The sequence below is a fragment of the Aureococcus anophagefferens genome, assembly GCF_000186865.1.
Source record: "Aureococcus anophagefferens unplaced genomic scaffold AURANscaffold_7, whole genome shotgun sequence".
NCBI classification, from domain to species: Eukaryota; class Pelagophyceae; order Pelagomonadales; family Pelagomonadaceae; genus Aureococcus; species Aureococcus anophagefferens.
Window position 1 is genome coordinate 1,712,779 of NW_008705567.1, and position 26,710 is coordinate 1,739,488.

A 26,710-nucleotide genomic window follows, 5' to 3' on the forward strand; every position below is an offset into this window, starting at 1 on the left:
ATGCCGTCGGCGCCGCTGATGCCGGCCGTCGCGCCCGTGGCCGTGCCGCCGACGGTGCGCGTGCGCGTCATCGACAGACACACGCAAAAGAGCCTCGACGACGTCGCCGTCGTCGTCTTCGTGCCCGCCGACGACCACGCGCCCATCGTCGTGCCGCTCGCCGGCGGCGCCGCGCAGATCACGACGGACAAAGACGCGAAGCTCGCGGCGCTGCAGACGCTGCCCGCGCGCAAGTTCCTCGTGCGCGCGACGGCGCCGGGCTACGCGCAGACGACCTACTGCGACGGGCCCATCTCGCTCTACTACGAGCACGTCGTCGTCGACGCCGAGGGGACGCCCCAGAAGGAGGTCGTCGTGGAGATGGAGCGGCGGTGCGTGTGCGTCTGGCTCAGCTGCCGCGACGCGCGCACGGGCGACATGCTGCCGACGGCGAAGGTGCGCCTGCGGGACACGCGGGGCACGGGCGCGGCCTTCGTCTTCGACAAGCCGGGCGAGCACACCGTCGACGTCGGGCGGCCGGACGCGCTCGGCGACGACGCGGTCTACGCCGTCGAGGTCGAGCTGTCGGGCTATTTGCTGTGGGGCCCGAAGACGGTGACGCTGACCCACGGCGCCGTCGTCGAATTACACGTCGATCTCCGGGCGACGGACGTGCGCGTGGACTGCCGCGACCTGAGGACGATGCAGGCGCTGGACGACGTCTTCGTCACGCTCGTCGCGGGCGACGAGCTCGACGCGCGGAACGACGTGCTCTTCCTCGGCGTCGGGCCGCGGCGCGTGGCGGCCGTGGACCTGGAGAAGCCCTACCGCATCGAAGCGACGGCGCCGAACATGCGGCAGGTGTCGGCGACGAGGCCCGCGATCTTCCGGGCCGGCGACTTCGAGCGGTCCTGGAGCTCCGCGAGTGGCGACGCGGCGCCGCTGCTCGTCCGCGTCCACCTGGAGCCCATCTCCGTCCCCGAGCCCTTCCCGACGCCGGAGCTGCCCGTCTGGGGCTGGCTGCGCCTCGGCGACCAGCGGCGCGACCCCGACGAGCCGGACCCGGAGGAGAAGCCCGTCCCGGACGACAAGTGGGGCGAGGCGACGGTCGTCATCACGGTCGTCGACGCGACGGTCCGCGACGCGCCCGTGAACCTCCGCGGGGCCCGCGTCGTCGTCAACGGCGCGGTCCTGTGTGGAAATCAACCACTGGTTTGGGGGGTCCTGACCAAACTTCAGAACTCTCTATCTCGGTCAAATCGAAGTCGATTCGGCTGATTTTTGGACGAATCGATTGCTCTCATCGAGTTCTCGAAGCACAGCAGAAAGCCTTGCGTCGGAACGGTCGCATACGCGCACATTGAAGTCGGGTTGAAGATTTGGTTTCCACACAGGCGCGGTCGCGGGCAAGACGGGCGACGGCGGCGAGCCCCTCGCGGCCAAGATCCGCGCGCCGCCCCACGTCGACAAGTCGTCGACCGTCGCCGTGACGGCCCGCGCGGAGCTCGCGGGCTACTGCGGCGCCGACGAGTTCACCGCGTCCACGGCGCGCGTCCACGTCTTCGCCGGCGGCAGCGAGTCCATCGTCGTCGCGCTCCGGCGCACGACGCTCGCCGTGCGCGTCATCCGCGCCGACGACGAGCACCGGAGCTTCCTCCCGGGCGACGTGCAGCTCAAGGTGACGCCGACGCACGCGTCCGCGCCGCGGCCGGGCGTCGCGCCGCGGCGCGCGCCGTTTCTGAGCGACGACGACCTCTTCCTCGACGTGCTCCACGCGCAGGCGACCTTCGACGGCACCGTCGCCGCGCGGCGCGGCGGGGAGCGCGGGGCGCCCTTCGTCTACGACGTCGTGTCCGTCGACGGGAGCGTGTGCTTGAAGGACGTCGCGCGGGACGCGCTCGAGTCGCGGCGGCGCGTCGGCTTCGCCGAGGCCGTCGCGCACGCGCTCCAGTCGCGCCCGCTGGACATCGGCGAGGCCGTCGCGTGCCTCCACGAGCACCGGGGCACCTACGTCGTCGAGTGCAGCGCGAAAGGGTTCCGCCTCGCGGGCGCGGACGACGGCAACTCGCTCACGAAATTCTTCTCGGGCCGCGACTTCGCCGCGCTCGGCGGCCACTGCGTCGCGCTGCCGCTCGTCCTCCCCATGGAGCCGTCGAGCGCGCCGCTGCACATCGTCGCGTGCGTCGACGCCGTCTCCGGGGAGCGCGTCGCGGCGACGGTGGCCGTCGGCGGCGCGACGGCGTCCGTCGACGCCGAGGGCGGCGGCGCGGCCGTCGACGTGCCTCTACCGCCCGGCTGCGCCTGGACGACGGTCAAAGTGGTGGCCACCGCGAAGCACTGGGTCCAGGTCGGGCCCTACGACGCCGCGGTCCGCGCGGACCGGAGATGCGAGGTCACCGTGAAGCTCCGCCGCGCGGACGTCGTCGTCCACGTGCTCTCCCAGAACCGCAAGAAGCGCCTCAAGGGCGCGGCTTTGCGCCTCACGAAGTTCTTCCAGGGGTCCCAGCGGGACGACCACGTCGAGCGGCGCATCGAGGCCGCCGTGCCGCTGGCCGTGGACCCCGGCGCGCGCTACCGCCTCTCGGCGTCGCTCCGGAAGCATCGCCAGCTGTCGATGACGCAGCCCTTCACGGTGACGGAGCAGATGTTCCGCGACGCGCACGCGCGCGGCGAGACGGCGCCCCTGCGCATCGCCGTCGACATGGACGTCGCCGTCGGCGCCATCGATCTGGTCGTCGTCGACGTCGCGGGCGTGCCGGTGCCCGCGGCGCGCGTCACCGCGACCTTCGTGGACGCCCGCGCGCCCCCGGTCGTCGTCGGCCACCGCCGCGGCGTCCACGAGCTCGCCCTGCCGCCGCCGCCGCCGCGGGACCCCGCCGCGCCGCCGCCGCCGCCCGGCGGGAAACGGGGCGACCACGCCGCGGACTTACGGTGCGACTGCGAGGGCTTCGTCATGGTCGGGGCAGCACAAGGGTGATTCAACGTCGCTTCAACGTGCGTGTTCCGCGCGCGCGCGTTCTGGAGAAAGCATCCACGCTTCGAGACCGTTCCGAGAGATGATCGCTCGTCCAAAAATCAGCCGAAACGAGCGGAAACCGACCGAGAGAGGAGCCTTTGAAGTTGGGAAGTTCGCACCCTTTTGCTGCCCAGGTCATGGTCTCGCCGCCGCGCGTGCACCTCAAGGCCGGCCGGCTGCGGAAGACGACGGTGGTGCTGCGGCGCACGGACGTGGCCGTGACGCTCCGCGACAACCGCACGGGCGCGCCCGTGTCGACGACGCGGCGCGACGCGCCGACCAGCGTCCGCGTGGAGCTCGTGCCCATCCGCGACGACGCGGCGCTCGAGGCGGAGCTGCTCATGGGGGGCGCGGCCCACGCGCCCTTCGCGCCGCCCGTCGTCTTCGAGCGGGGCGACGACGCGCGCGCCGACCGCTTCGGGAATCCCAAAACCGTCGCCGTCGGCGCCGCGTACCGCGTCCGCGTCGTCGCGGACGAGCGGCTGCGGCTCGTGGCGCCGATCGACCCGGTCGTGTTCGACGGGTCGGTCTTCGGCCCGCCCAAGGACCTGGCCCCCATCGAGGCCCTCATGCTCGAGGCCGCGCGCCTCGCGAAGCGCGGGCGCGATCCTTTGGCCGACGACGAGCTCGCGTGGGAGATGCGGCGGCGTTTAGCAGCGGTGCTCGACGTGCGCGTCGAGCCCATCGTCTGCCACGTCGTGTTGGACGTCGTCGACGCGCGGACGAACCTGCCGGCGGACGACGTCGTCGTGAGCTTCTCGCACGCGCATTTCGGCACGTTCCGCGCGGGCCACCGGCGCGGCGAGCTCCTCGACGTGCCCTGCCCCGGCGGCGGCGCCGCCGTGGAGGTCGACGTCGTCGCGGAGGCGGCGGACCGCGTCCAGCTCGACCCCAGGGTCGTCACGCTCCGCGCGGGCTGCGGCAACCCCGTGACGCTGTACGTCCGCGACGCGGACGTCGTCGTCCACTGCGTCGACGCGGACACGGGCGAGGCCCTCGAGCCGGCGAATCTCCACCTGGAGACGGCCGTGGGCTCGCCGCGGGCGCCGCCGCACGAGTACCTGACGCGCGCGGTCGACGCGTCCGGCCCAGGGCAGCAAAAGAGAGCGAAATTCCCAACTTCAAAGGCTCCGATCTCGGCCGTTTTCCACTCGTTTCGGCTAATTCTTGGACGAGCGATCATCTCTCGGAGCGGTCTCGACGCGTGGGCGCTTTTTCCGGAACGCGCGCGCGCGGAACACTCACGTTGAAGAGACATTGAATCACCCTTTTGCTGCCCAGGTCCGGCCGCGCGCTCGTCGCGCCGGGCGTCGAGTACGCGGTCCACGCGGTCGTGCCGCGCTACCGCGCCGTCGGGAGCCGCACGCTCCGCGCGACGACGGCGGACTTCCGGCATCTCGATCCGCACCTGCCCATGCAGTGCACCGTGCGCTTCGAGCCCTGCGAGGTCGATTTGGACGTCCGCGTCGAGGACATGGCGACGGGCATGCTCCTGCAGCGGGTCCACGTCGCCCTGGGGCCCCACGTGCTCGGGTCCGCGCGGGGCGTGCTGGCGCCGTTGGCCCTGCCGCCGGGCGCGCGCGACGCGCGCTGGCCCGTGGAGGCGGCGTTCCGGGGCTGGGTGCTGTGCGCGCCGCGGACCGTGGACGTGGCCGCGGCCAAGGTCCGGGGCGCGCCCCAGATGGTCACGGTGCTCATGCGGCGCTGCGAGGTGCTCGTGGCGGCCGTCGACGCCTTCACGCGGGAGCCCCTGGCCCACGCGGCCGCGCGGCTCAAGCCCGCGGACGGCAACGACGCCGCGGCGCCCTGGGAGCTCGTCCACGACGACGCGCCCGGCGAGGCGGGGTTCGTCGTGGACGTCGCGGGCCCGCGGCGCGGCGCCGTCTGCGCGCGGCGCGACGACCGCTACGACGTCCGCTGCGACGACGGCGGCGAGGAGCGCGGCTGCGCCGTCGCGGAGCTCCGGCGCGCGTCGGGCGAGCACGCCGCGGCCTACGAGCTGGAGGACCGCGTGGAGCTCCGGCGGCGCGGCCAGGGCGACTACACGCTCGAGGCGACGTGCGAGGGCTACCGCCAGGCGAGCCACTGCGAGCTCCTGGCGAACGACGGCGTGCGGCCGACCCCGATGACCTTCGCGGTGCAGGATTTCGTCCGGTTGCCCGCGCGCGAGCCCCTGCGGCTCACCGTGGAGCTCGAGGCCTTGTACGGCCACGCGGACGTGCGCGTCTTGGACGGCGCGGGCCGGCCCTTGGACGACGCGGACGTCTGGATCGACCGCCACTACGTCGGCAAGCGCCGCGGCCGCGTCCGGCTCCGGCTGCCCGGCGGCGGCGCGCCCCACGGCGCCAAGGTCGCCTGCGTCTGCCCGGGCTACGTGCTCATCCGCCCGGCGACCGTGGAGCTGCGCTGCGGCGCCTGCGTCGCCGTCGCGGTGGAGATGCAGCGCTGCGCGGCGCTCGTCCGCGTCGAGGACGCGCGCGACGGCGCGCCCGTCGACGCGCGCGTCTGCCTCGTGCCCCTGCGGTCCGCGGACAGCGGCCACCGCGCGCCGCCCAAGTGGGTCCAGGTCGGGTCCAAGGTCGAGGCCGTCTACCCGGACTCGGGGGGCTGGTACGGCGCCGTCGTCCGCGGCGTCCACGGCGACGGCACCTACGACGTCGACTTCGACGACGGCGCGCGCTGCGACGGCGTCGGGCCCTGGCACGTCCGCGAGCCGGGCAAGGAGGTGCTGTCGAAGCCCGCGCCGCTCAAGGCGGACCACGACTTCGACGAGACGCTCGACGTCCAGGCGCAGACGTGGTGCGACTGGCGGACGATGAAGCCCGTGGGCGTCGACGTCCAGCCCGCGCGGTACCGCGTCGTCGTCCACGACGCCTCCGGCGACTACCGCCAGGTGAGCCACCTCGCGCCCGTGGAGATCCGCGGCGCCGAGCTCCTGTCGCTCGACGACGCGCTCGCCGCGCACCGCGTGCCCGACAAGGCGAAAGCGGCGGCGCCCGCGGGCCTCTTCGGCGGCCTCTTCGGCACGTCCAAAAAGGCCAAGGAGACGGCCGCGGCGTCGGGCGCCAGGGCCGCGGCGCTCCTGAACGAGCTCCGCGCGCGCGACGCGCGGAGCCGCGTCGCCGTGCTCGTCGTCAAGGTCGCGCCGCGGTGCGCGAAGGCGACGATCCAGGTCTTGGACGGCTCGGGCCTCGCGCCCCTGCCCGAGGCGTCCGTGAAGCTCGGCCGCGTGGTCCTGGGCACGCGCCGGGGCAACGTCGAGGTCGACTGGGCGAAGATCGCGCCCGGGGACAGTCTGGCGCCCGCGTGCCCGTGGCAGCACGCGGCGGGCGCGCGCGTCACGGGCTCCGGCGTGCCCGTCGCCGTCGACGCGGCGCTCGACGGCTTCGTGCACATCTCGGAGACGACGGTGCCCTTCACGGCGTCCGGCGTGACGCGCGTCGTCGTCACGATGCGGCGCGCGACGGTCGCGCTCAAGACGGTCGACTCGGTCACGGGCGCGGCCCTCGGCGACGTCGCCGTGGACCTGCAGCCCCTCGACGGCCAGGCGCTCGTGTCCTGGCCCCTGGGGCACGTCTACGACGGCAACGACGGCGCGCGGTTGGCCGCGCCGCGCGTCGTCGTCGTCGGGAGCCGCTACCGCGCGGTCGCGCAGGGCAGCCGCCTGCGCCAGGTGTCGCCGGACCCGGCGGCGGTCATGACCTTCGGGCGCCACCTCTGGGCCAACGGCCTGCCGAGCGACTGGGACTACGAGCTCGTCGTGCGTTTGGAGCGCCGCGTCACGGCCGTCGACGTCCGCGTCGTCGACGCGGGCCTGAACGACGCGGTGCTCCACGACGCCAAGGCCGTTTTAGGCGCGGGCGCGGGCGGCGCGTCCTTCAGCGCCGCGGAGGGGTGGACGCAGGACGTCGAGGTCGCGCCGGGCGCGAAGGTGCTGCGCGACGTCGCGGCCCGCGCGGCGCTCGAGGGCTACCTCCAGCTCCCGCCGCGGACGCTCGACATCGTCGTCGGCGACGGCGGCGCGCCGCGCGTGCTGCGCATGCGGAGTCTGGACGTCGTCGTGCGGCCCGTGTCGACCTACGACCGCAAGGCCCTCGACGACGCGGAGTGGCGTCTGGTGGTCGAGATGGCCGACGAGGACGTCGACGGCGAGGCGCGCGCGCGCGTCGCGGCCGTGCCGCGGTCCGCGCGCGACCGCCAGCGCGTGCGCCTCGGCGAGCGCTACGTCGCGGACGTCGGCTGCCCCGGCTGGCGCCTGACGACGTCCGCCGCGCGGCTCGTCTTCGACGTCGACGAGCGCGTCGGCGAGTTCGAGGCCCACGCGCCGGGCGACGCCGTGCCCTTCGAGGTGCCCATGGAGGCGACGACGGCGCTCGTGCGGCTCGCGTCCGTCACCGTGGCGAACGGCGTCGCCGGCGACGTCCGCGACAGCAAGCTGAGCGCCGCGGAGACGCCCATCCCGCTCCTGGACGTCGTCGCCGTGCCCCTGCCGCGCCTCCTCCACGCGGCGGACAAAGTGGACCTCGAGATCACGGCCTTCGTGCCCGACCCGTCGCTCGACTTCGTGAGCCCGCGGACCGTGACCGTGAACCCGGGCGCGCGCGCGGCCGACGGCTCCTGGCCCGCGGTCACGGACGTCGACGCCGTCTTCAAGCGCTTCCACCTCATCGTGACGATCCTCGACGAGAAGCGCAACGAGCTCCGCGACGCGACGTGGACCCTCGACGGCGAGTCGCTCGTCGCGTGGCGCAAGGTCGCCGAGGGCCACCGGACGCAGCCCATCGGCTCCGGCGGCAAGCACCACGTGCACCTCGACACGCGCTACAGGCTCCGGGTCTCCGCGTCGGGCCGGTCCCAGGTCGACTTTAGGGAGCCCGTCGAGTTCGTCGACGGCGACTTCACGAAATCCGCGACGAAGGACGGCGGCTGGGAGTGCCGGCGCCAGATCGTCTGCGTGCCCTGCTGCGCGACCGTCGAGCTCAACGTGCTCGACGCGACGACGCGCGAGTCGCTGCCCCAGGCGGCCGTGGAATTCTACGGCGCGCGGTCGAAGACGAAGCTGCCCTACCTGCTCTGGAACTCGGAGGGCACGGCGCCCGACGACGCCGGCGTGCGCACGATCAAGCTCGACAACGTGCCCGGCGGCGGCGACGAGGTCCAGCTCGCCGTGTCCGCGACGCTCCCGGGCTACACGCACATCGACCCGAAACTCTTCGAGCTCCGGGCGACGCGCGCGGACGCGGCCGTCGTACAATTGGAGCTCCTCATGCGCAAGTACTACGTCGTCGCCGACGTCGTCGACCCCCGCGGCGACGAGCTCCGAGTGAGGGGCGCGGGCGTCGAGCTCCGGCCCGCGACCCTCGCCGACGCGACGGACGACGTCGCCAAGAGGCAGCGCGCCGCGGCTGTGGTGACGTTCAAGCCCGCGGACGTCACGGGCCAATCGCCCGTGCCCGTCGTGCTGGGCGTCGTCTATGATGTGGTCGCGACCCACCTGGAGCCGCCGCGCGCGGTGCAGCGGGAGCACCTCTTCCGCGGCGCGTGGCGCCCGGGGCCGGAGACGATCTGCTTTCGGGAGGAGGACTTCCACGAGCTCGAGCGGAAGGCGTCCGAGGCCACGCGGAAGATGAAGAAGAACGCCGTCTCCGACGATCTGCGCTACCCCTTCCTCAAGCGCATCGTCGAGCGGCCGACGTGGCGCGCGCTCCACAGCTGGACGCTCGCCGCGCGCGCGAAGCGGAGGCCCGACCTGAGAGCGCCCCCGTACGCCCTCAAAGTCCGCGCGATGGCGACGCACTGCGCCGTCGACGTCGCCGTTTTGGACCCGGAGGGCGCCGCGCTGACCAAGGCCGCGGTGCGCTACAAAGCGCGCGGCGCGGACGCCTGGTCCGCGCTGGGCGCGCCGCGTCTGGCGGACCTGACGATCCCAAATGGGGGGCTCCCGACAGTTATGGCCTTTGAGGCGACGCTCCCGGGCTACCTCTCGGAGTCGCCGACGACGGAGAAGACGCTCTTCGCGACGTACCGCGCCGCGCAGCCCCAAAACGCCGCCGTCGAGCGCGTCGAGCTCGTTTTACGGCGCGTCGACGTCGCGATCCGCGTCACGGACGGGGACGGCGCGGCGCTCACGCGAGCCAAGGTCACGCTCGCGCCCGACGACGCGCGCGCCCCGGCCCCCGCCGACGGCGCCGCGGCGCCGGCCGCGGCGCCCGTCGACCCGCCCCCCGCGGCCATCGCCGACTCGGACGACGAGGACGCCGCGGCCGACGCGGAGCTCGAGATCGACGACGACGGCCTCTACGGCCGCGGCCGGCGCCGGCGCCGCCGCTACCGGCTCGCGGCGTCGTCGCCGGGCCTCCAGCCGCGGACGTCACTTGTGGCCATCGCGGACGCCGGCGTGCGCCAGCACTGGGCGGCGCGCGGCGTCGACGCGCCCCTCGTCTTCACCATCGCGCTCGCCAGGGCCGTCGCGCACGTCGGCGTGACCGTCCGCGACCTCGCGGGCGCGGTCCTTCCCGACGCCGCGCTGGAGGTCGCCGGCCAGAAACTCCGCGCGGGCGACCACAGCGTACCGGCGGCGCCCCTCGTCGAGCTCGACGCGGGCGACGCCTTCGAGCGCGCGCTGTCCTCGTGTGTCCTCGAGGGCTACTTTGCGTGCTCGCCGAAGCTCCCGGGCGTCCTCGCCGCGTCGGCGAGGGACCACGGCGTCGACACGCCCCTGCGGCTCGAGGTCATCATGCAGGAGACCCTCGTCGTCGTGCAGCTCGTCGAGCGGCGGCGCAACGTGCCCATCGCGGCGCCGCTCGGCTGCAAGTTCGTCGCGACTTTGACGCCCGTCGAGGAGCCGCCGGCGGAGCTCGAGGATGCGGACCCGCCCCAGGAGTTCGAGGACGTGCGCTACCCGTTCCTCAAGCGCATCGTCGAGCGGCCGGCCTGGCGGGGCCTGCACTCCTGGGCCGCGGCCGCGGGCGCGGTCCGGGCGCCGAACACGGAGCCGTTCGCGGCGCTCTCCGCGGAGCTCGAGGCGCGGCGGCGCGCGGAGCGCCTGGCGCTGACGCGGCGCCACTACCCCGTCGTCGTCACGCAGGTCGACGAGCCGGCGTCCGTCGTCTGCGGCGTGCGCTATTTAGTAGCCATCGACGTCGTCGCGGAGGACGGCTACGCGCCGCCCGCGCTGCGGCAGGTGAGCCACGACTCCGTCGACGCCGCCGCGCTCTTTACGGAGCAGCAGTGGCTCGACCGCGTCCCGAAGGACGGCTGCGATTTTAGGGTGGACCCCGTGCCGCTGGTCGTGAAGATGGAGCGCGACGCGAACTTGATCCTCGACGCGCGCGACGCGGACTCGGACGCGCCGCTGCCCGACTGCAGCGTCGAGCTCGGCGGCGTCGTCTTCGGCACGCAGCGGGGCATGCTCGATTTGGACGACGACATCGAGACGCTCATGGTCGGCGACGAGGACCATCTGGACGACGCGCTGACGACGCGGACGCCGACGCGGCGCGGCCCGCCCGCGGCGACGCGGCGCGTCGAGCTCCGCGGCGAGCTCCGGGGCTTCGTCCAGGTGTCGCCGCCGGCCGTGGACATCGACGGGCGGCGGCGCACGTCTCTGGTCGTGCTGATGCGGCGCGCGCTCGTCGTCGTGGACGTGCGCGACGGCGGCGGCGACGAGAGCCTGTTCGAGCGGCTCTTCGCCGCGGAGAGCTCCGCGAAGTGCGTCGTCGCGCTGACGCGGACCGACGACGCGCACAAAGAGCCGCTGCGGCCCGTGCGGCCGCCGGGCGACGGCGAGGCGCCGGTGTTCGCCGTGGAGCCCGACGCGGCCTACGATCTCGAGGTCTACTCGAAGGACCGCGTGACGCACCGCCGCGCGCTCCGCCTCGACGGGGGCCTCTTTTTAGCTTCATCGGAGCCCCACGCCCTCGTCGTGCGGCTGCTGCGCTCGACGGTGCGCGTCGACCTGTCCGTCGTCGACGCCGTCACGAAGGCGCCCCTCGCGGGGCGGGCGGCCGTCGGCAAGACGGACGTCGGCGAGGCGCGCGGCGAGGTCGACGTCGCGCTGCCGCCGGCGGACGCCGGCGTCGTGCGCCTGCCCCTGCGCTGCGAGCTCGACGGCTACGTGCTGCGCGCGCCGCGTTTTGTGGATTGCGCGCGCGGCGCGGTCGCGCGGTGCGCTTTGGAATTGCGGTCCGCGGACGTCGCGGTTAAAGTCGTCCTCGCGGGCCCGCGCCACGGCGGGCCGGACAACGCCGACGACTGCGCGGTCGCGCTGGCGCCGCGGCGGAGCGGCCAGGCCGTCGCGGCCTTTGGCGCCGGGCCCCTGCGGTCCGTCGCGCGGGTCGTGGAAGGAGCGGCCTACGCGTGGGCCTTGACCGGCGACAGCGGCGACGCCTACGCGCTCGTCCGGGAGGACGCCGAGTCGCGGCCGCGCTTCCAGGCGTCGGACTGGGACGCGCTCGAGCGCGACGAGCCCCTCGAGGTCGTCGTCCGCGTCGCGCGGAAGGCGGGCGAAGCAGCGGTAGCGGTCGACGCGGACGCGCCCGCGGCCGCGGTCGTGCTGGAGGTCGTCGACGGCGACGGCGCGGCCGTCGACGCCGCGGAGATCTACGTCGGCGCCGTCAAGCTCGGCACGAAGCGCGGCGCCTGCGCCGTGCCCGTCGCGGACGGCTTCGAGAGCGGCGGGTTCGCGCACGCGGACGTCGCCGCGCGGTGCCCGGGCTACGCTCTGATCGGCCCGAAGCGCGTCCGGCTCCAGCCCGAACGCGAGGGGCCCACGACGTTGCGCGTCGTGCTCCGCGCGGCCCGGGTCGCGCTGCGCGTCGTCGACGGGTCGCTCGACGGCGACGGGTCGCGAATGAAGGAGCCGCTGCCCGGCGCGTGGCCCGAGGTCCGCGGCCTCGGGTCCTACGACGCGGCGCTGTCGGCGGTGGACGGCGAGGGGTTTTGTATTCTGGACCCCGACGCGGCCTACCGGCTGAGCGTGCGCTGGGACGCGCTCGGCCGCGGGCCGGGCGCGCGGTACCGCGTCCGCCGCGCGACGCTCTCCGACGACGGCGCCGCGGACCCGGCCATGGCGGGCCGGACGCGCCTCGAGTGGGCCGCGGGCTTTGGGGACGACGGCGCCGTGCTCGCGCCGGGGCACCTCGAGCTCTGGCTCGCGCGGGGGCGGGCCGCGCGCGCCGCGGGCGCGCCGCACGAGCTCCACACGCCCTACGGCGCCGAGCGGGCGCTCCTGCCGCTCCTCCTCGCGCGGGAGGACGACGACGCGTCCCTGGACCTGCCCCGGCGGTTCCGCGCGTGGGCCTCGGACGGCGACGTGTCCGACGGCGTCTTCGCGGAGGGCGTGCGCCACGTCCACGCGAGCCTCGCGGACTTGCCCGTCGACGAGCTCGCCGGCGTCGCCAAGGCCCTGCGGCGCGCCGTCGGCCGGGCGCCGAGGGACGCCGACGCGGCCGCGGCGGCCAACGGCGTCGTTTTGGCCGTGCCCGCGGCCGCGTTCGAGCGGCCGGGCGACGTCCGCGTGGACGTCGAGGTCGAGCCCGTCACCTGCGAGCTGCTTTTGGAGGCCTGCGAGGAGGCGACGCGCGTCGAGATCCCGCTCCACGCCTGCCACGTCGTCGCGGCCTGGGAGCTCCGCGGCGAACTGTCCGCCGCGACCGAGACCCTCGAGCGCGCGCGCGGCATCTTCCAGGTCGCCGCGCCGGGCGGCGGCGCCGCGGCGACGCTCATACTCAGGCTCGACGTGCCCGGCTACGCGCCCTGGGAGGCGCGCGTCGCCGGCCGCGCGGGGCGGCGCGCGAGCGCCGTCGCGGCGCTCCGCGAGATCGCCGCGGCGATCGAGCCCGCCGCGGCGCCCGCGGACGCCCTCGCGCTGACGAATAAGGCGGAGCCGACGACGCTCGTCGACGTCTGGGACGCGTCGAGCCGCGCCCTGCTCGCCGCGGGCGAGACGGACGCGCGCGACGTCGCGCCCGTCGTCGCGGAGCTGCCCAAGTACGTCCTCGTGAGCCCGCTGACCTTCCCGCTCAAATGGAGCGGCGACGTGCGGCGCGTCACGCTCCACATGCGCAAGGCGACCGTGGTGGCGACGGCCTACGACGCGCGGGGCCGGGGCCGCGCGGCGCCGTTCGCGCGCGTGTCCGTGCGCCGCGACGACGACGACGACGGCGCCGCGGGCGCGGTCGTCGCCGCGGCCGCGGGCCACGTCGAGGCCGACGTGTCCCTCGGCGCGGCCTATAGTCTGACGGCGGCGGCCGACGGCTGGGCCCAGGTGACCTACGAGACGCGCGCGCGCTTCGCGCCGCGCCACTTTCGCCGGCAAGAGCTCGACCGCCGCGCGCCGCTGCCGCTCCGCGTGGACCTGGAGCCGACCGTGGTCGACGTGAATTTGGTCGTCGTCGACGCGGCGACGGAGGAGGATCTGGACGAGGCGCTCGTGTCCATCCACGGTATCGACGTTGGCGAGAATAGAGGAATAGTGACGCTGGACCTCGCGGAGCTGCGCGCGCGGGGCGCGGGCGCCTGGGTCGCCAAGGACGGCGCGCTGGCGCTGCCCCTGCGCGTCAGTGCGCGCCTCGACGGCTTTTTAGACGTGGAGGAGCACCGCTGGGTCCGCGCGGGCGCGCGCGAGCCGGGGACGGCCGCGGCGACGTGCACGGTGCTGTTGCGGCGGTCCGAGGTCGCGGCGTTGTGCGTCGACGCGGCGAGCGGCGACCCCGTCAAGGATTTAATTTCGGTGACCCTCATCCCCGAGTTCGGCTGGGCCGAGGACGCCGCGACCGCGGCCGCGAAGGCCGCCGGGTCCGTCCACTTCGACCGCGTGTCGCGCGCGGACGTGCTGCGGTGGATCGCGGCGGAGAAGGACGAGGCCGAGGCCGCGGACCTCTTCGACGACGAGTTCGCCGAGCCCCGGCCGGCGATCAACGCGGCCGTCGTCGCGCGCGAGGCGACGCTCCGCGCGCTCGCGACGCCGAGCTGCTCCACGAGGGAGCTGCTCAAGGCCCTCGGCGACCTCGCCCCCGCGGACGTGCCCGGCGACGAGCTGCGGCGCGTCGTCGACGAGATGTCGACGCACGGCACGCGGAGCGTCGCGGTCGGCGCGCGGTACGCGGTCCGCGCTAGGGCAGGAAAAGAGTGCGACATGTCCAACTTCAAAGGTTCCTCTCTCGGCCGTTTTCCGCTCGTTTCGGCTGATTTTTGGACGAGCGATCATCTCTCGGAACGCTCTCGAAGCGTCAACGCTTTTCCCGGAACGCGCGCGCGCGGAACACTCACGTTGAAGCGACGTTGAATCTCTCTTGTCCTGCCCAGGTCCGCGCGAGCCACGTCGACTACGTCGCCGCGGATCCCGCGCAGTTCGTGCGCTTCGACGCGCGGGGCTGGCGCTCCATCCCGCCGGCGCAGCCGCGCGTCGTGACCATCCCCGTGACGCCCGTCTTCGTGGACGTCGCCATCACGGTCGTCGACGACGCGACGTCGTCCGAGGTCGAGGACGCGGCCGTGAGCTTGGGGGACGAGCGCCTGGGGCTGACGCGCAAGGCGCGCCTGCGGTCCTTTTTTACGAATTCCATCGGTCCCAAGGACGTGGCCGTCGCGCTCGCGCACCCGCGCTACGTGCTGCTGGAGCCGCGGACGGTGACGCTCGCGCCCGGCGCGGGCGAGACGTCGATCGCGTGCCGCGCGCGGCGCGCGACGGTCGCGCTGCGCCCGACGCGCGACGGCGTGCCCGTCGACGGCGCCGTCTGCGCGTTGAACGACGTCGACGCGTCGCTGCCGCGCGGCGCCGGCGTCGAGCTCGGCGCGGCGTACGTCGTCTCGGCGACACACGACGCGCTGCTCCAGATCGAGGCCCGGACGCTGAGCTTCGACGAGCACGACTTCCGCGGTGTTTTGGACGCATCCCAGCCCCTCATCGTCGACGTCCCCATGGAGGAGCGCGGGTCATACTTCACCGTGACCTGCGTCGACGAGGTCTCGGGCGACGACGTGCCCGAGTGCGAGGTCCGCGTCGGCGACCACGCGTTGGGCGTCGCCCGGGGCCCCGTCAACGAGGTCGCGGTCCGGCGGCCGGGCCACAAGGGCCCCATCCGCGTCGTCGCCGTCGCGCCGGCCTACGTGCTGGCGAGCGCGGCGGTGATCGCGACGCCGCGCGGCGCGCGCGGCGCCGCGGACGCGACGGTCGACGAGTTCGACGCGGAGGTCGCGCCGCCCTGCAACGACGTCCAGGACGACTGCCTGACCTGCGTCTACGCCGCCCTAAAGCCGAGCGCCGGCGCGGACACGGTGCTGGAGCTGCGCCTGCGGCCCATGCGGGTCGTGGTCGCGGTGACGCACGCGTCGGAGCCCGCCGCGGACCTCTCGTCGACGCACATCGCCGTCGTCGCGCGCGACGGCCTGCGGCGGCCGCCGGCGAATCTAGTCATCGAGCGCATCGACGTCGAGGAGCTGCGGGAGACGCCCCAGAAGCCGCCGCTGCCCACCGCGGCGTCGTCGCGGAGCGTCGCGTCGCTGGGCAACGTGACCTTTGACGGGATGCACAAACAGCAAAAGTGGGCCTGGCTCGTCTCCGGCTTCCCGCCGAGCCGCGACGGCTACTACGTCGTCGCGCGCCACGCCGCGGCGCGCGCGCGCGACGTCGCCGCGTTCGGACTCGAGGACGTGCTCAGGCGGCCGCGCTTCGACGCGCTCAAGTGCGACGTGCTCCTGGAACCCGTCGACGGCGGCGTCGACCTCGATGTCTGCGATGTAGATGTGGAGGACCAGGGGGCGCTGGCGAAGCTGCCGGCCGCGGACGTCGCGCTCGGCCACCACCGCGTCGGCGCGTGGCGCGGCCGCGTGCAGCTCATCGAGATCGCCGGCGGCGGCCGGCCGCGCCACCTCGACGTCTCGAGCCGCCTGGCGCGCTTCGTCCTCGTCGGCTTCGGGCCGTTGAGCGCGGGCTTCGCGGGGTCGCGCGCGCCGCCGCCGCTCCGGGCCGCGCACGAGGCCGCCGTCGACGTGGGCATGCGCCGCGCGATGGCGTCCTTCGTCGCCCGGAACCGGAGCGACGGGGCGACATTGACGGGCTACACGACGACGCTGCGCGTCTACGGCGGCACCGATGCGGAGACCGTCGTCGCGCGCGACGGCGAGGCCGTCGCCGTCGTCGCGGGCGCGCCGCGCGCGGGCGCGATCGCCGCGGTGCTCGACGGCGCGGCCCTCGTGCGCCTCGACGACGCCCCGGGGGAGGACCGGCGCGTGCCGCTCCGCCTGCTGGCGCGGCGCCGCGGTTCCTTCGGCGATGTGCCCGCGGAGCTGCTGCCGGGCGACCGCGTCGACGCGCCGGAGCGGCTCTACGTCGTCGAGTGCCACAAGGAGGGCTACCGCCAGGTGTCGCACCGCGTCGAGGGCACGCTCGAGCCCTTCGCGCTGCCGGCGAGCCTCTTCGCGGGCAACCGGTCCGGCGGCCCCGTGATCATCGACGTGTTCGTCGAGAAAGCCGCCGCGGAGCTCTTATTCGACGTCGTCGACTCGGACGGCGCGGCGCTCGAGGGCGCGGCGCTCGAGGTCGACGGCGTCGCGTTGGCCGACGGCGCCAGGAGCTGCGGCGTGCCCATCGGCGCGGCGGGCGTCAGCGACGTCCAGGTGGCGGCGTCCCTGGCGGGCTACGCGCAGCTCGCGCCCGCGGGGCCGGTCCGCGTCGACGCGGCGGCGCCGGGCCCGACGAAGGTCGCCGTCGTCCTCGAGCGCTACGTGCTCCACGTGGGCGTCCTCGCCGCGGACGGCGCCCCGGCGAACGGTGCGACGGTCACCGCGCGCTTCGACGGCGCGGGGACGGCGCTGGGCGCCGGCCCCCGGCGGCGGCCCTACGTGCTGCCGTCGCGCCGGGGCGCCTACGTCGTCGAAGCGGCGCTCGAGGGGTCCAAGCAGGTCGACCACCTGGACCCCGTGGCCTTCGAGTCCCTGTCCTGGTTCGCGTCGCCGGCGGCGGCGCTGGCGGACCTGGCCCAGGCGTCGGAGGACGCGGCCGCGTTCGCGCGGCGCGACCGGAGCCACGCGCCGCGCGAGCGCGTCGCGCGGCGGCTCTTCTTCCGGCGGCAGGGCCTCGCCTTCTACAAGTGGCGCCTCGAGACGACGTGCCTCGACGCGGACTGGGACGCGGCGGCGCCCCGCGGGAAGCACGCCTTCCTCGTGGTCCGCGTCGCGGCGACGGCGTCCGCGGTGTCCGTCGACGTCGTCGACGTCGACGACGGCTCCGCGGTGCCCGGCGCCGTCGTCACCTTGAACGGCGTGAGCTTCGGCACGCAGCGGGGCGCCGTCGACGCCGCGGCTGCGGGCTTCGCGCGCGACGCCGCGGGCCGGCTCCCGAGCGCGGAGGCGCGCTTCGACGGCTACCACTCCGCGGATCTCCTCGAGCGGCGGGCGGGCCGCGCGACGGCTTTGACGTTCAAGCTGCGGGCCCACCCCGTCGTCTGCCGCGTCTTCGAGCCGGCGCGGGGCGCGCACGCCGGCGGCGCCGTCGCGCTCCTCGAGGGCGCGGACGCGTCCGGCGCGCGCCTGGCGGGGTACCTGCGCTTCGACGCGCAAGGCGCCGCCGCGGGCGCGGTCGGCCGCCGCGGCGACGCCGCGGTGCTGCCCCTCGCGGGCCGCGTCGTCAAGGGGGAGCTGGAGCTCAGCGCGGCGCGCACCGTCGACGCGCGGGCCGTGCTCCGCGCGACGCTGGGCGCCGCCGGGGACCGCGGCGTCGACGTCGCGGGCGCGTTCGGGTCGTGGGACGCCGACTGGGACGGCAAGCTCGCGCGCGGCGAGCTCTGCCACGCCTTCGCGTCCCTGCGCATCGCGCTCGACGCCGCCGAGGTCGCGGCGATCCTGGCGCTCGTCGAGGACGACGGCCAGAAATCCGACGTCTGCGCGCTGCTCCGCGGCGGCGGCGTCGACGCGTCGCTCTTCGTGCGCGCGCGCCTCGAGCACGCGCTCCGCCGGTTAGATTTAGAACGGGGCGTGCTCGTCGAGGCCGTCTTCGCCGAGTGGGACGCCAACGGCAACGGCCTCCTGTCGCGCAAGGAGCTCAAGGCGGGCCTCGCGACCATGGGCCTCTTCGAGGGCGTCGACGACGCGGACGTCGACGCGGTCTTCGAGCGGACGCGCGCGAGCCGCGCGGACGGCGTGAGCCTGCCGGACTTCATCGCCTTCCTGGGGTGGTCGCCGGCGGCCGTGCTCGCGCGGCGCCTGCGGGGCGTGCTCCTGAAGGCGGAGCAGCTCGGCACGTCGCTGGACGCCGCGTTCGCGGCGTGGGACGACGACGGCGACGGCCGCGTGTCTCCCGCGGAGCTCGCGGCGGGGCTCAAGGGGCTCCGATCCTTCGGGAACCTGCTCTCGGGCGACGGCGCCGCGAGCGAGCGCGTCGTGTTGGAGCTCGTCAAGCTGTTCGACGTCGACGGCGACGGCACCATCTCCGTCCGCGAGCTCTACCGCTTCATGGGCCGCGACGCGACGGTCGTGACGGAGATGCGGCTGCGCCGCGTCATCCACGGCAGCGGCATCGGCGCCGAGGAGGCCTTCCGCCACTTCGCGGGCGCGGCGGACGAGGTGAGCAGCGCGGACCTCGCGGCGGGCGTCCGACGGTTGCCCAACTTCGAGGACGTCACCGAGGACGACGCGGCGAAGCTCGCGGCGCTCTACGACGCGACGGGCGACGGGACTACTTCATTAAACGAGTTCGTGCGCCAGGTCGGCGCGACGGCGGACGTCGGCGAGGCGGAGGCGACGCTGCTGCTGAAGCTCCGCGGCGCGGTCAACGAGCCCGCGGCGCCCGGCGAGCGGCCCCGGGGCTTCCGCGCGTTCAAGCTCGCGTGCCGCGCGCGAGCGTCCGGCGGCGCGCTGGACGCGGACGCGCTCGGGCGCGTCTTCCGGGACCTCGGCGTCGAGGACGCGCCCGCGGCCATGCTCCGCCTACTCGTGGCGCGCCTCTCCACAAAACCGACGGTCGCCGTCGACGACGTGCTCGCGTTCGCGCGGCGCGGCGGCGTCGGCACGCCCCAGGACGTCGCGACGCGCCTCGGGGAGCCGTCGCCCCACGACGGCGCCCTCAGGGCGCATCCCGACGCCGCGGCGGACAAGTTCGGCCGGCTCGTCGCGTCCTACGAGGCCGCGGGGCTCGACGTCGGCGCGTTCTTCGCGTCGCTCGACGCGAACGGCAACGACGCGATCTCGCCCGGCGAGCTCTACGCGGGGCTGCGGAGGCACGACGCCTTCGCGGACATGACGCGGCAGGACGCGCTCCGCGTGCTGCGCCACGTCGACAGCTCGCGCAACGGCGCCATCGAGGTCGGCGAGCTCGAGGCTTTCGCGCGCGACTACAAGAAGCGCGGCGAGCAGACCGCGGACGTCGCCGCGGGGCCCTGGACCGAGGCCTTCGGGGCGGCGCGGGCCGCGGCCGCGCTCGTGGCCTTCGCCGACGACGGCGGGGCGCTGGCGTCGCTGTTCTCCGGCGCGGGGGCGCTCGGCGCGGCCGCGCTCCTCGACGCGTGCCGCGCGACGGAGTGGCCGGACCTCAAAGTTTTGGAACAACGGGATCTCGAGGCGATCATCGCGCAGGCGGGCAGCGACGACTCGCTCGACGCGCGCGAGCTCCTCGCGTTCCTGGGGACCTGGCGGGCCTACAGGGCGACCTTCGCCGGGAACGGATCCGACACCGCGGAGACGTACGCGACGCGCGCGGGCTTCGTTGTGCGGAAGACGGCCGTCGCCGACGTGCGCGGCACGTCCGCCGCGGGAGCGTCGGACCGCTGGGATCTGGACGTCGCCTGGCCCGAGGCCGCGGACGTCCGCGCGCTCCGGGACGCGGCGACGCCCGAGGCGCTGGAATTGCTGGTGCGCGGCGCGGAGACCGCGGGCGCCGCGCCCGCGCAGCGGCCCTTCGACGACGTGACGCACGCCATAGCCGTGCACCTCCACCCCCACGTCGCCGCGCGGCGCCAGGTCGACTTCCCCGCGGGCGGCGACGCGCGCGAGCTCGTCGCCACGGGCGACCCCGGCTACGCGGTCCGCCTCGGCGACGGCGGCGACCGCCGCTGCGTGCGCAAGTGGCGCCTCGGCGCCGTCGGCGCGTTCAAGGGCACGGCGTGGACGGACGCGTCGACGCCCGTGACCTTTTCCGACGCGGCCTTCGACGCCATGCGCGAGGCCGCGCGCGCGAAGCAGGAGGAAGAAATCCACGACCCGCGGTACCGCTTCTGCGCGCGCGCCGCGCGGCACCGGCTCTGGCGCGGGCTGCTGACGTGGACGCGCGTCGCCGGCGCCGCGCCGCCCCCGAGGGCGGACCCGCTGCTGGCCATCCCGCTGGAGATCCGCGTGGGCGCGACGTCCGCGGTCGCGAAGTTGGACGTCGTCGACGACGAGGGCCGGCGGCTGCCGGAAGCGCGGGTCACCGTCGACGGCGCCGACAAGGGGCTCGCGCGCGGGTCGCTCGCCATCGAGACGGAGGAGGACGCGTCGGGCGACGTGGCCGTGGATTTTGGCGCCGTGTTAGAGGGCTACGTCCAGCTCCCGCCGACGCGCGTCGTCCTCGAGGGCGGCCGCGAGACGCGCGTGTCGCTCCGCATGCGGCGCTGCGACGTCCACTTCTCCGTCGTCGACGAGGCGACGGGCGACGCGCTGCCGGCGGCGGAGCTTGAGATCCAGAGCGACGGGCGCGCGGACGCGCTGCGGGGCGCGGGGGTCGTCACGGTGCGGCCCGACCGCGGCTACCGAGTCGCGGCGAAGCTGCCCGGCTGGCGCCAGGTCGACGCGGACGTCGCCGCGTGGCCCGCGGCGGCCTTTTTGGAGGAGCGGGGGCGCGTGGCCTGCGTCGTGCGCCTCGCCCACGCCTCCGTGCCTTTGGTCGTCGACGTCGTCGACGCGGGCGACGACCACGCTCCGTTGGCGAACGCGCGCGTGAATCTGGGCGGCCACGCGTTCGGGGCCGTCGCGCCGGGCGCGACGCTCGAGCTGCCCTGGGCCTGCGCGTCGGCGCAGACGGCCGTCGCCGTCGACGTCGGCGGCGACGACACCTGGCTCCTCCTCGGCCCGCTGTCGCTGGACCTGCGCGACGTCCCCGCGGAGCCGCGGAGCATCACGATCCGCGTGCGGCGCGCCGCGGTCGTCGTCGACGTCGTCGAGGACCGCGCGGGCGCCCCGGCGCAGCGCCTCGTGCACGCGACGGTCACTCTCGTGCCCGTCGACGGGTCGTCGGCCTGCCGCCGCGCGACGGCGCCGTCCGGCGACGCGCTGGCCGTCGTCCCCGGCTCCTACGACGCGGCCGCGGCCGCGCCGGCCATGGTCCAGGTCGGGGAGTTGAGGGCGGATTTGGGCGTGGACCGCTTCCGGGCCCTGGCCGACGCGCGGCAGCCGCTGACGCTGACGCTGCGCCTCGCCGTGTCGTCCGTCGACGTCGCCGCGCGCGTCGTCGACGGCGCGGGGGGGGCGCTGGAGAGCGCGGCGCTCGCTTTGAACGGCGTCGACTACGGCCACGGCCGGTCCGTCGCCGTCGAGCTCCCGCGCCTCGCGCCGGGCGAGCCCACGCCCGCGCGGCTCGACGTGGACGCGGAGGCGGCGCTCGCGGGCTACGTCCAGGCGCCCGAGTCGCGGCGGCAGCGCGTGTCCCGCTTGCTCCCGTCGAACGACGTGCTAGCGCCGCGGCCGCCCGTCGTCGTGCACGTGCTCATGCGCGCGACGCGCGTCGTCGTGCGCTGCGTCGACGCGCGGACGCGCGAGCCGCTCCCGCGCGCGACGTGGCGCCTCGTCGCGGCCGACGGCGCCGCGGACGTCGGCGGGCCCGACGCCGGCGTCGCCGTGCGGCTCGGCGTCACTTATGAGATTGCCGCATCCCTACGAGCCTGGCGGCCGACGTCGGCGACGACGCCGCCGGGCGCGAGCGATCCCGAGCGCGCGCGGCCGGGCGCGTTCGCCGTCCAGTTTTCCGGGAGCGACTTCGACGGCGACGAGCCCGGGCCTCTCGTCGTGGAGGTCGCCTTCGAGCCCGTCGCACTGAGAGTTACAGTGGTGTTGGTGGAGGAGACGCCGACGGACGCGGCGACCTTTTTAGACGACGTCGCCGTGTCCCTCGGCGGGACCGCGGCGACGCGCGACCGGGCGCTGACGCTGCCCCTCGAGGCGCTCGCGGCCGCCGGGGGCACGCTGCGCCTGCCCGTGGCGGCCCTCGGCTCGCGCCACGTCCTCGTCGGGCCGTCGGAGCTCGTCCACGACCTCGAGGGCGCCGGCGTCGACGGCGACCACGAGGCGACGCTACAACTGACGATGCGCGCGGCGTCCGTCGAGGCGGACGCGCTGGAAGCGAAGGACGACGGCGTCGCGCTGGCCAAGGTCGACGGCGCGACGGTGGCCGTCGCCCCCTACGACGCGGGCTACGCCGGCGGGACGCTCCTGCTCGACGCGGGCCGGCCGCGGCCGGCGGTCGTCGAGCTCGGCCGCGCGTACCGCGTCTCCGCGCGCTGCGACCGCATGCGCCTCGTCTCCGGCGACCGGTTCGAGATCAAACCGGCGGACGTGCTCGCGCTCCCGCCCGGGGGCGTGTCGACGATTTCCGTGGTCCTCGCGCGCATGCTCCGGGCGACGGCGACGCTGTGCGTGCGGGCGCTCTACGACGTCGCGAGAGACCGAGAGACGCCGCTCCAAAGCGCCGCGCGCGCCTACGACGGCGCCGCCTTTCTCGCCGTCGACGCCGCGGGCCGCCACGGCGAGCTCGACGCGGCGCACGAGGACCCCGTGCGCGACGACCCGCCGTCCGAGTACGCGGCCGTGACGATCCGCGCGGCGTCGGACGAGGGCCGCGGCGAGGGCCAGGGCATGGGCGTCGCCCGGGGCGCCGTCGAGATCAGCGTGCCCCCGTCGGGCGCCGTCGAGGCGCGCGCGGCGCTCCGGGGCTGGGCCCAGCTGCCGCCCTACAAGTTCGTGGCCCGCCCGGACGCGTCGGAGCCCGCGCACGTGGCTCTGGTCATGGTGCCGGCCCTCGTCGCGCTCCGGGCCGTCGACGGGGCCACGGGCAAACCCTTGCAGGACCAGGCCGCCGTCGAGGCCTGGCTCGAGCCGGCGGACGACGGCGACACGGCCGTGCGGCTCCCGTGCTGCGCCGCGCACGGGCCGCCCGCGCGGGTCCGCCCGGGCGCGCGGTACGTCCTCAAAGTCAAGGCGCCGAAGCGGCGCCTGGCCTCACCGGCGCTCGTGGGCGGCGTCCTCGGCGGCGGCGCGCATGGCGACGAGCTCGTCTTCGAGGACGAGCACTGGTGGGACGCGTCGACGAAGCTGAGGACCGCGTACGGCGAGCGGCCGTTCTCGTCGAAGGAGCCCGTCGTGCTGGAGCTCGTCGCGGCCCTCGAGCCGTCGCGGTCGAAACTGCGCATCTCCGTCGTCGCCGACGACGCGCCGTCGGCGCTGGGCGCCGGCGTCCGCGTGCGGCGGCGGGGCCTGCCGGACCTGCGGTGCCGGCCGGGCGACGTCGCCGTGGACGGCCTCCCCGCGCGCCAGGTCGAGGCGCTCGTCGACGGGTTGCTGCCGGGCCACGTGCAGCTCCGGCCGCGCGACGCCGTCACGCTCATCGCCGGCGGGACCCAGGACGTCGTCGTGCAGCTGCGGCCCGCGTCGGTGGTCGCGCGGTGCGTCGACGCTAGGTCCCACGCGCCGCTGGACCTGGGCCGCGTGCGCCTCGCGCCCCGGGAGCCGTCGGCCGCGGGCCTCGAGCATGCTCGAGGTCGGCCGCCCGTCGTCGTCGACGTCGCGGCCTGGCGGCCCTGCGTCGTCACGTCGCACGTCGCGGACGGCGCGGCGCCCGACGATCCCGCGCTCCACGCGGTGCCCGCGCGCGTCGGCGGCAAGCTCGTCGCGCCGGTCTACGCCTACGGCGTGACCTTCGACGACGGCACGCGGGACGTCGTGCCCGCGGCGGCGCTCCGCGGGGCCCGGTGGGGCGTCCTGGACTCGAGGGCCGACGGCGACGGCAAGCTCGACTGGGGGGTGCTGGCGACGCGGCCCGCGGAGGCGTCCTACGCCGTCGGCGACCGCGTCGAGGCGCCGCGGGGCGCCGCGCAGGCGTACGTCGCGGGCGTCGTCGCGTCGGCGCTCGACGGCGGCCGCTACGGTATTGATTTTGATGGCGAAAGTCGGACGGACGTCGTCGCGGGCGCCGCGCTGCGCCCCGAGCGGTGGACGGCGACCTTCCGCTGCTATCTCCCGGTCGGTCTCGCCTGCGAGGCGCGCCACGCGACGCGGGGCTTGTACGATGTGGCGGCGGACCTGCCGGGCTACCGCCAGGTGTCCCATCTGGAGCCCGTGCTCTTCGAAGCGAAGAAGTTCGTCGCGCTCGGCGGCCCCCGGGAAAAACTAGCGACGCCGAATCTCGCGCCGCCGCCGCTCCAATTATGTCAAACGACGACCTTTTGCCTCGCGACGACGCCCCTCGCCCTGCTGCGGCGCTTCAACGACCTCCGGGCCGCGCGCGCGCTCCGGACGTGGGCCGGCGGCGCCGCGCGGACCCGGGCGGCGCGGCTGCTGGCGCCCGCGAGCCTCGAGGGCCGCGGCGGCGCGTCGCCGCCCCTGGAGATGACCGTGAAGCTCGTGCCCTGCGTCGGCGATTTGGACGTGTCCGTCGTCGACGACGCGACGGGTTTAGACCTCGACGACGCGCTCGTGACGCTCAGCCCGCCGGACGGCGACGCGCCGCCGCACGTCGGCGACTGGCCGCCCATGGTCCAAAAACCGCTGAATTTGGGCGCGCGGCGGGGCCGCGTGCGGCGCGTCGCCCTGGCGGGCGACGGCGAGCCGACGCCGATGCTCGTGAGCGCGGCCCTGGAGACGTACTTCCGCTGCTCGCCGGACCGCGTCTGGCTCCGGGCGGGCGACCGCACGGCCGTCGCCGTGCGGCTGCGGCGCGCGCTCGTGCGGCTGCGCCTCGTCGACTTCGACACGGGCGCGCCCTGGGCGCCGCGCGCGCCCGACGCCGCGCCGCGCGCGGAGCTGCGCCGCGCGGACACGGGCCGCGTCGTCGCCGTCTTCTCCGCGGCGCGGAACCCCGTCGCCGTGCCCCTGGACGTCCCGCTGGTCTTTGTCGTCGACGCGAAGCGGCACGCGCAGAAGACGATGGTCGACGCCGTCGTTTATACGGCGGACGACTTCTCAAGGGGCCCGCTGGACGTCGCCGTCGCGCTCGCGCCGTCGTCCTGCGCCGTCGACGTGCGCGTCGTCGACGCCGCGAGCGGCGCGGACCTGCCGCTGGCCGACTTTGTCTGCGGCGACGAGCACTTCGGGACGCGCCGGGGCGTTTTGGAACTCGCGGGCTCGGACCTAACGGCGCCGCGGCGCGTCGACGCCCTGCTGGACGGCTACGACGACGTCGACGCCTCGCGGGGCCGCGTGCTGCCGGTGCCCGGCGGCGTCGCGCCCGTCGTCGTCCGGCTCCGCGTCTTCCGCGTGCGCCTGTCGGCGGTGCGGTTCCGCGCGCGCGGCGCGCCCGCGGCGCTCCTCGACGCGCGCGTCGTCCTCGAGCGCGTCGACGGCGGCGCCTGCGCGCCGGCGCTGAGCCGCGACGGCGTCGCCGAGGCGGGCGTGTCCCTCGGCGTCGCCTACCGCGTCCGCTGCACCAGGGACGGCTTCCGGCAGCGGTCGCTCCGCGACCCCGTGACCTTCGACGTCGCGCACTTCGACGGCTGCGGCGCCGCGGCGCTCGCTTTGGTCGTCGAGCTCGAGGCGGAGACCTTCGAGGCCATGGTCCGCGTCGTCGACGACGCGAGCGACGCGCTCATCCCCGGGGCCGTCGTGACCATCGGCGGGCACGAGTTCGCCGCGGCGCCCGGCCCCCGGGGCTACCGCCACGTCGGCCGGCGCGTGCCGGGCACCCCGGGGCCGTCGGCCTTCCCCCACGCCGTCGCGACGTGCCCGGGCTACCTCCAGACGTCGCCGCAGCGCCTGGAGCTGAGAAACGACGGGCTCGCGCCTTGCTCCACTTTGCGGTTGCGGCGCGCGGCCGTCGCGGTCCGCGTCGTCGACGGCGACGAGCGGGCCGTGCCGGACCCGATCGTGCAGCTCAGCCTATCCGCGCGGAAGCGGCGGCCGGCCGCCGTGCGGCGCGCGGCGCGCCGCGCCGCGGTCGCGGTCGCCGACGCGGCGGACGCCGTCCGGCCGCGCCGGTCCGTGCTCGTCGTGCTGGGCCGGTCCTACGACCTGCGCGTCGTCCACGAGTCCATGCGCCAGCGCGATCTGCTGGACCCGCAGCGCTTCGAGCGCCTCGACTTTCTGCGCGCGGGGCCCCTGGCGCGCGCGCCCGGAGCGCCGGCGGCGGCGCCGCCGCCGGACCCGCTCACGCTCACGGTCCACCTCGAGCCCTACCGCTGCAGCATCGACCTCGCCGTCGTCGACGCCTTCGGCGACGACCTCCCGGACGCCCAGGTCAAGCTCGGGTGCTACCTCGTCGGCACGCGGCGGGGCGTCGTCGACCTGGACCTGACGGACCGGGCCGTGGTGGGGGCGTGAGGGTAACTACTGTGTTTTTTTCCGTAGTTTGATCGCCCTCCAGGGCGATGCTTCGGTGTCATCGTGTATTTAGTAACTTAGTGACCCCCTGGTGGGCTCCAAAAGCCAAGGATCGCGACGTTGACGTCGTGCGGTAGGCGGGGGACGCAGTGTGAAATGACGCCCAGGAGCCGGTCACGGTGCCGCTGCACGCGCGCGATCCAGCCGCCATCATTGATC

At 75.3% G+C, this 26,710-nt stretch overlaps 1 protein-coding gene across 1 annotated transcript; it reads left to right on the top strand.

Moving 5' to 3' along the window:
• AURANDRAFT_63644 (hypothetical protein) lies at nucleotides 1-26,491 on the top strand (the record flags this gene model as incomplete). The annotated part of the gene is made up of 6 exons (XM_009037919.1): nucleotides 1-1,174; nucleotides 1,374-2,935; nucleotides 3,130-4,076; nucleotides 4,277-14,102; nucleotides 14,303-22,735; nucleotides 24,218-26,491. 6 exons carry the CDS (start codon nucleotides 1-3, stop codon nucleotides 26,489-26,491), a joined length of 24,216 nt encoding a protein of 8,071 aa, XP_009036167.1.
• Between the last annotated feature and the right edge of the window lie 219 nt (nucleotides 26,492-26,710).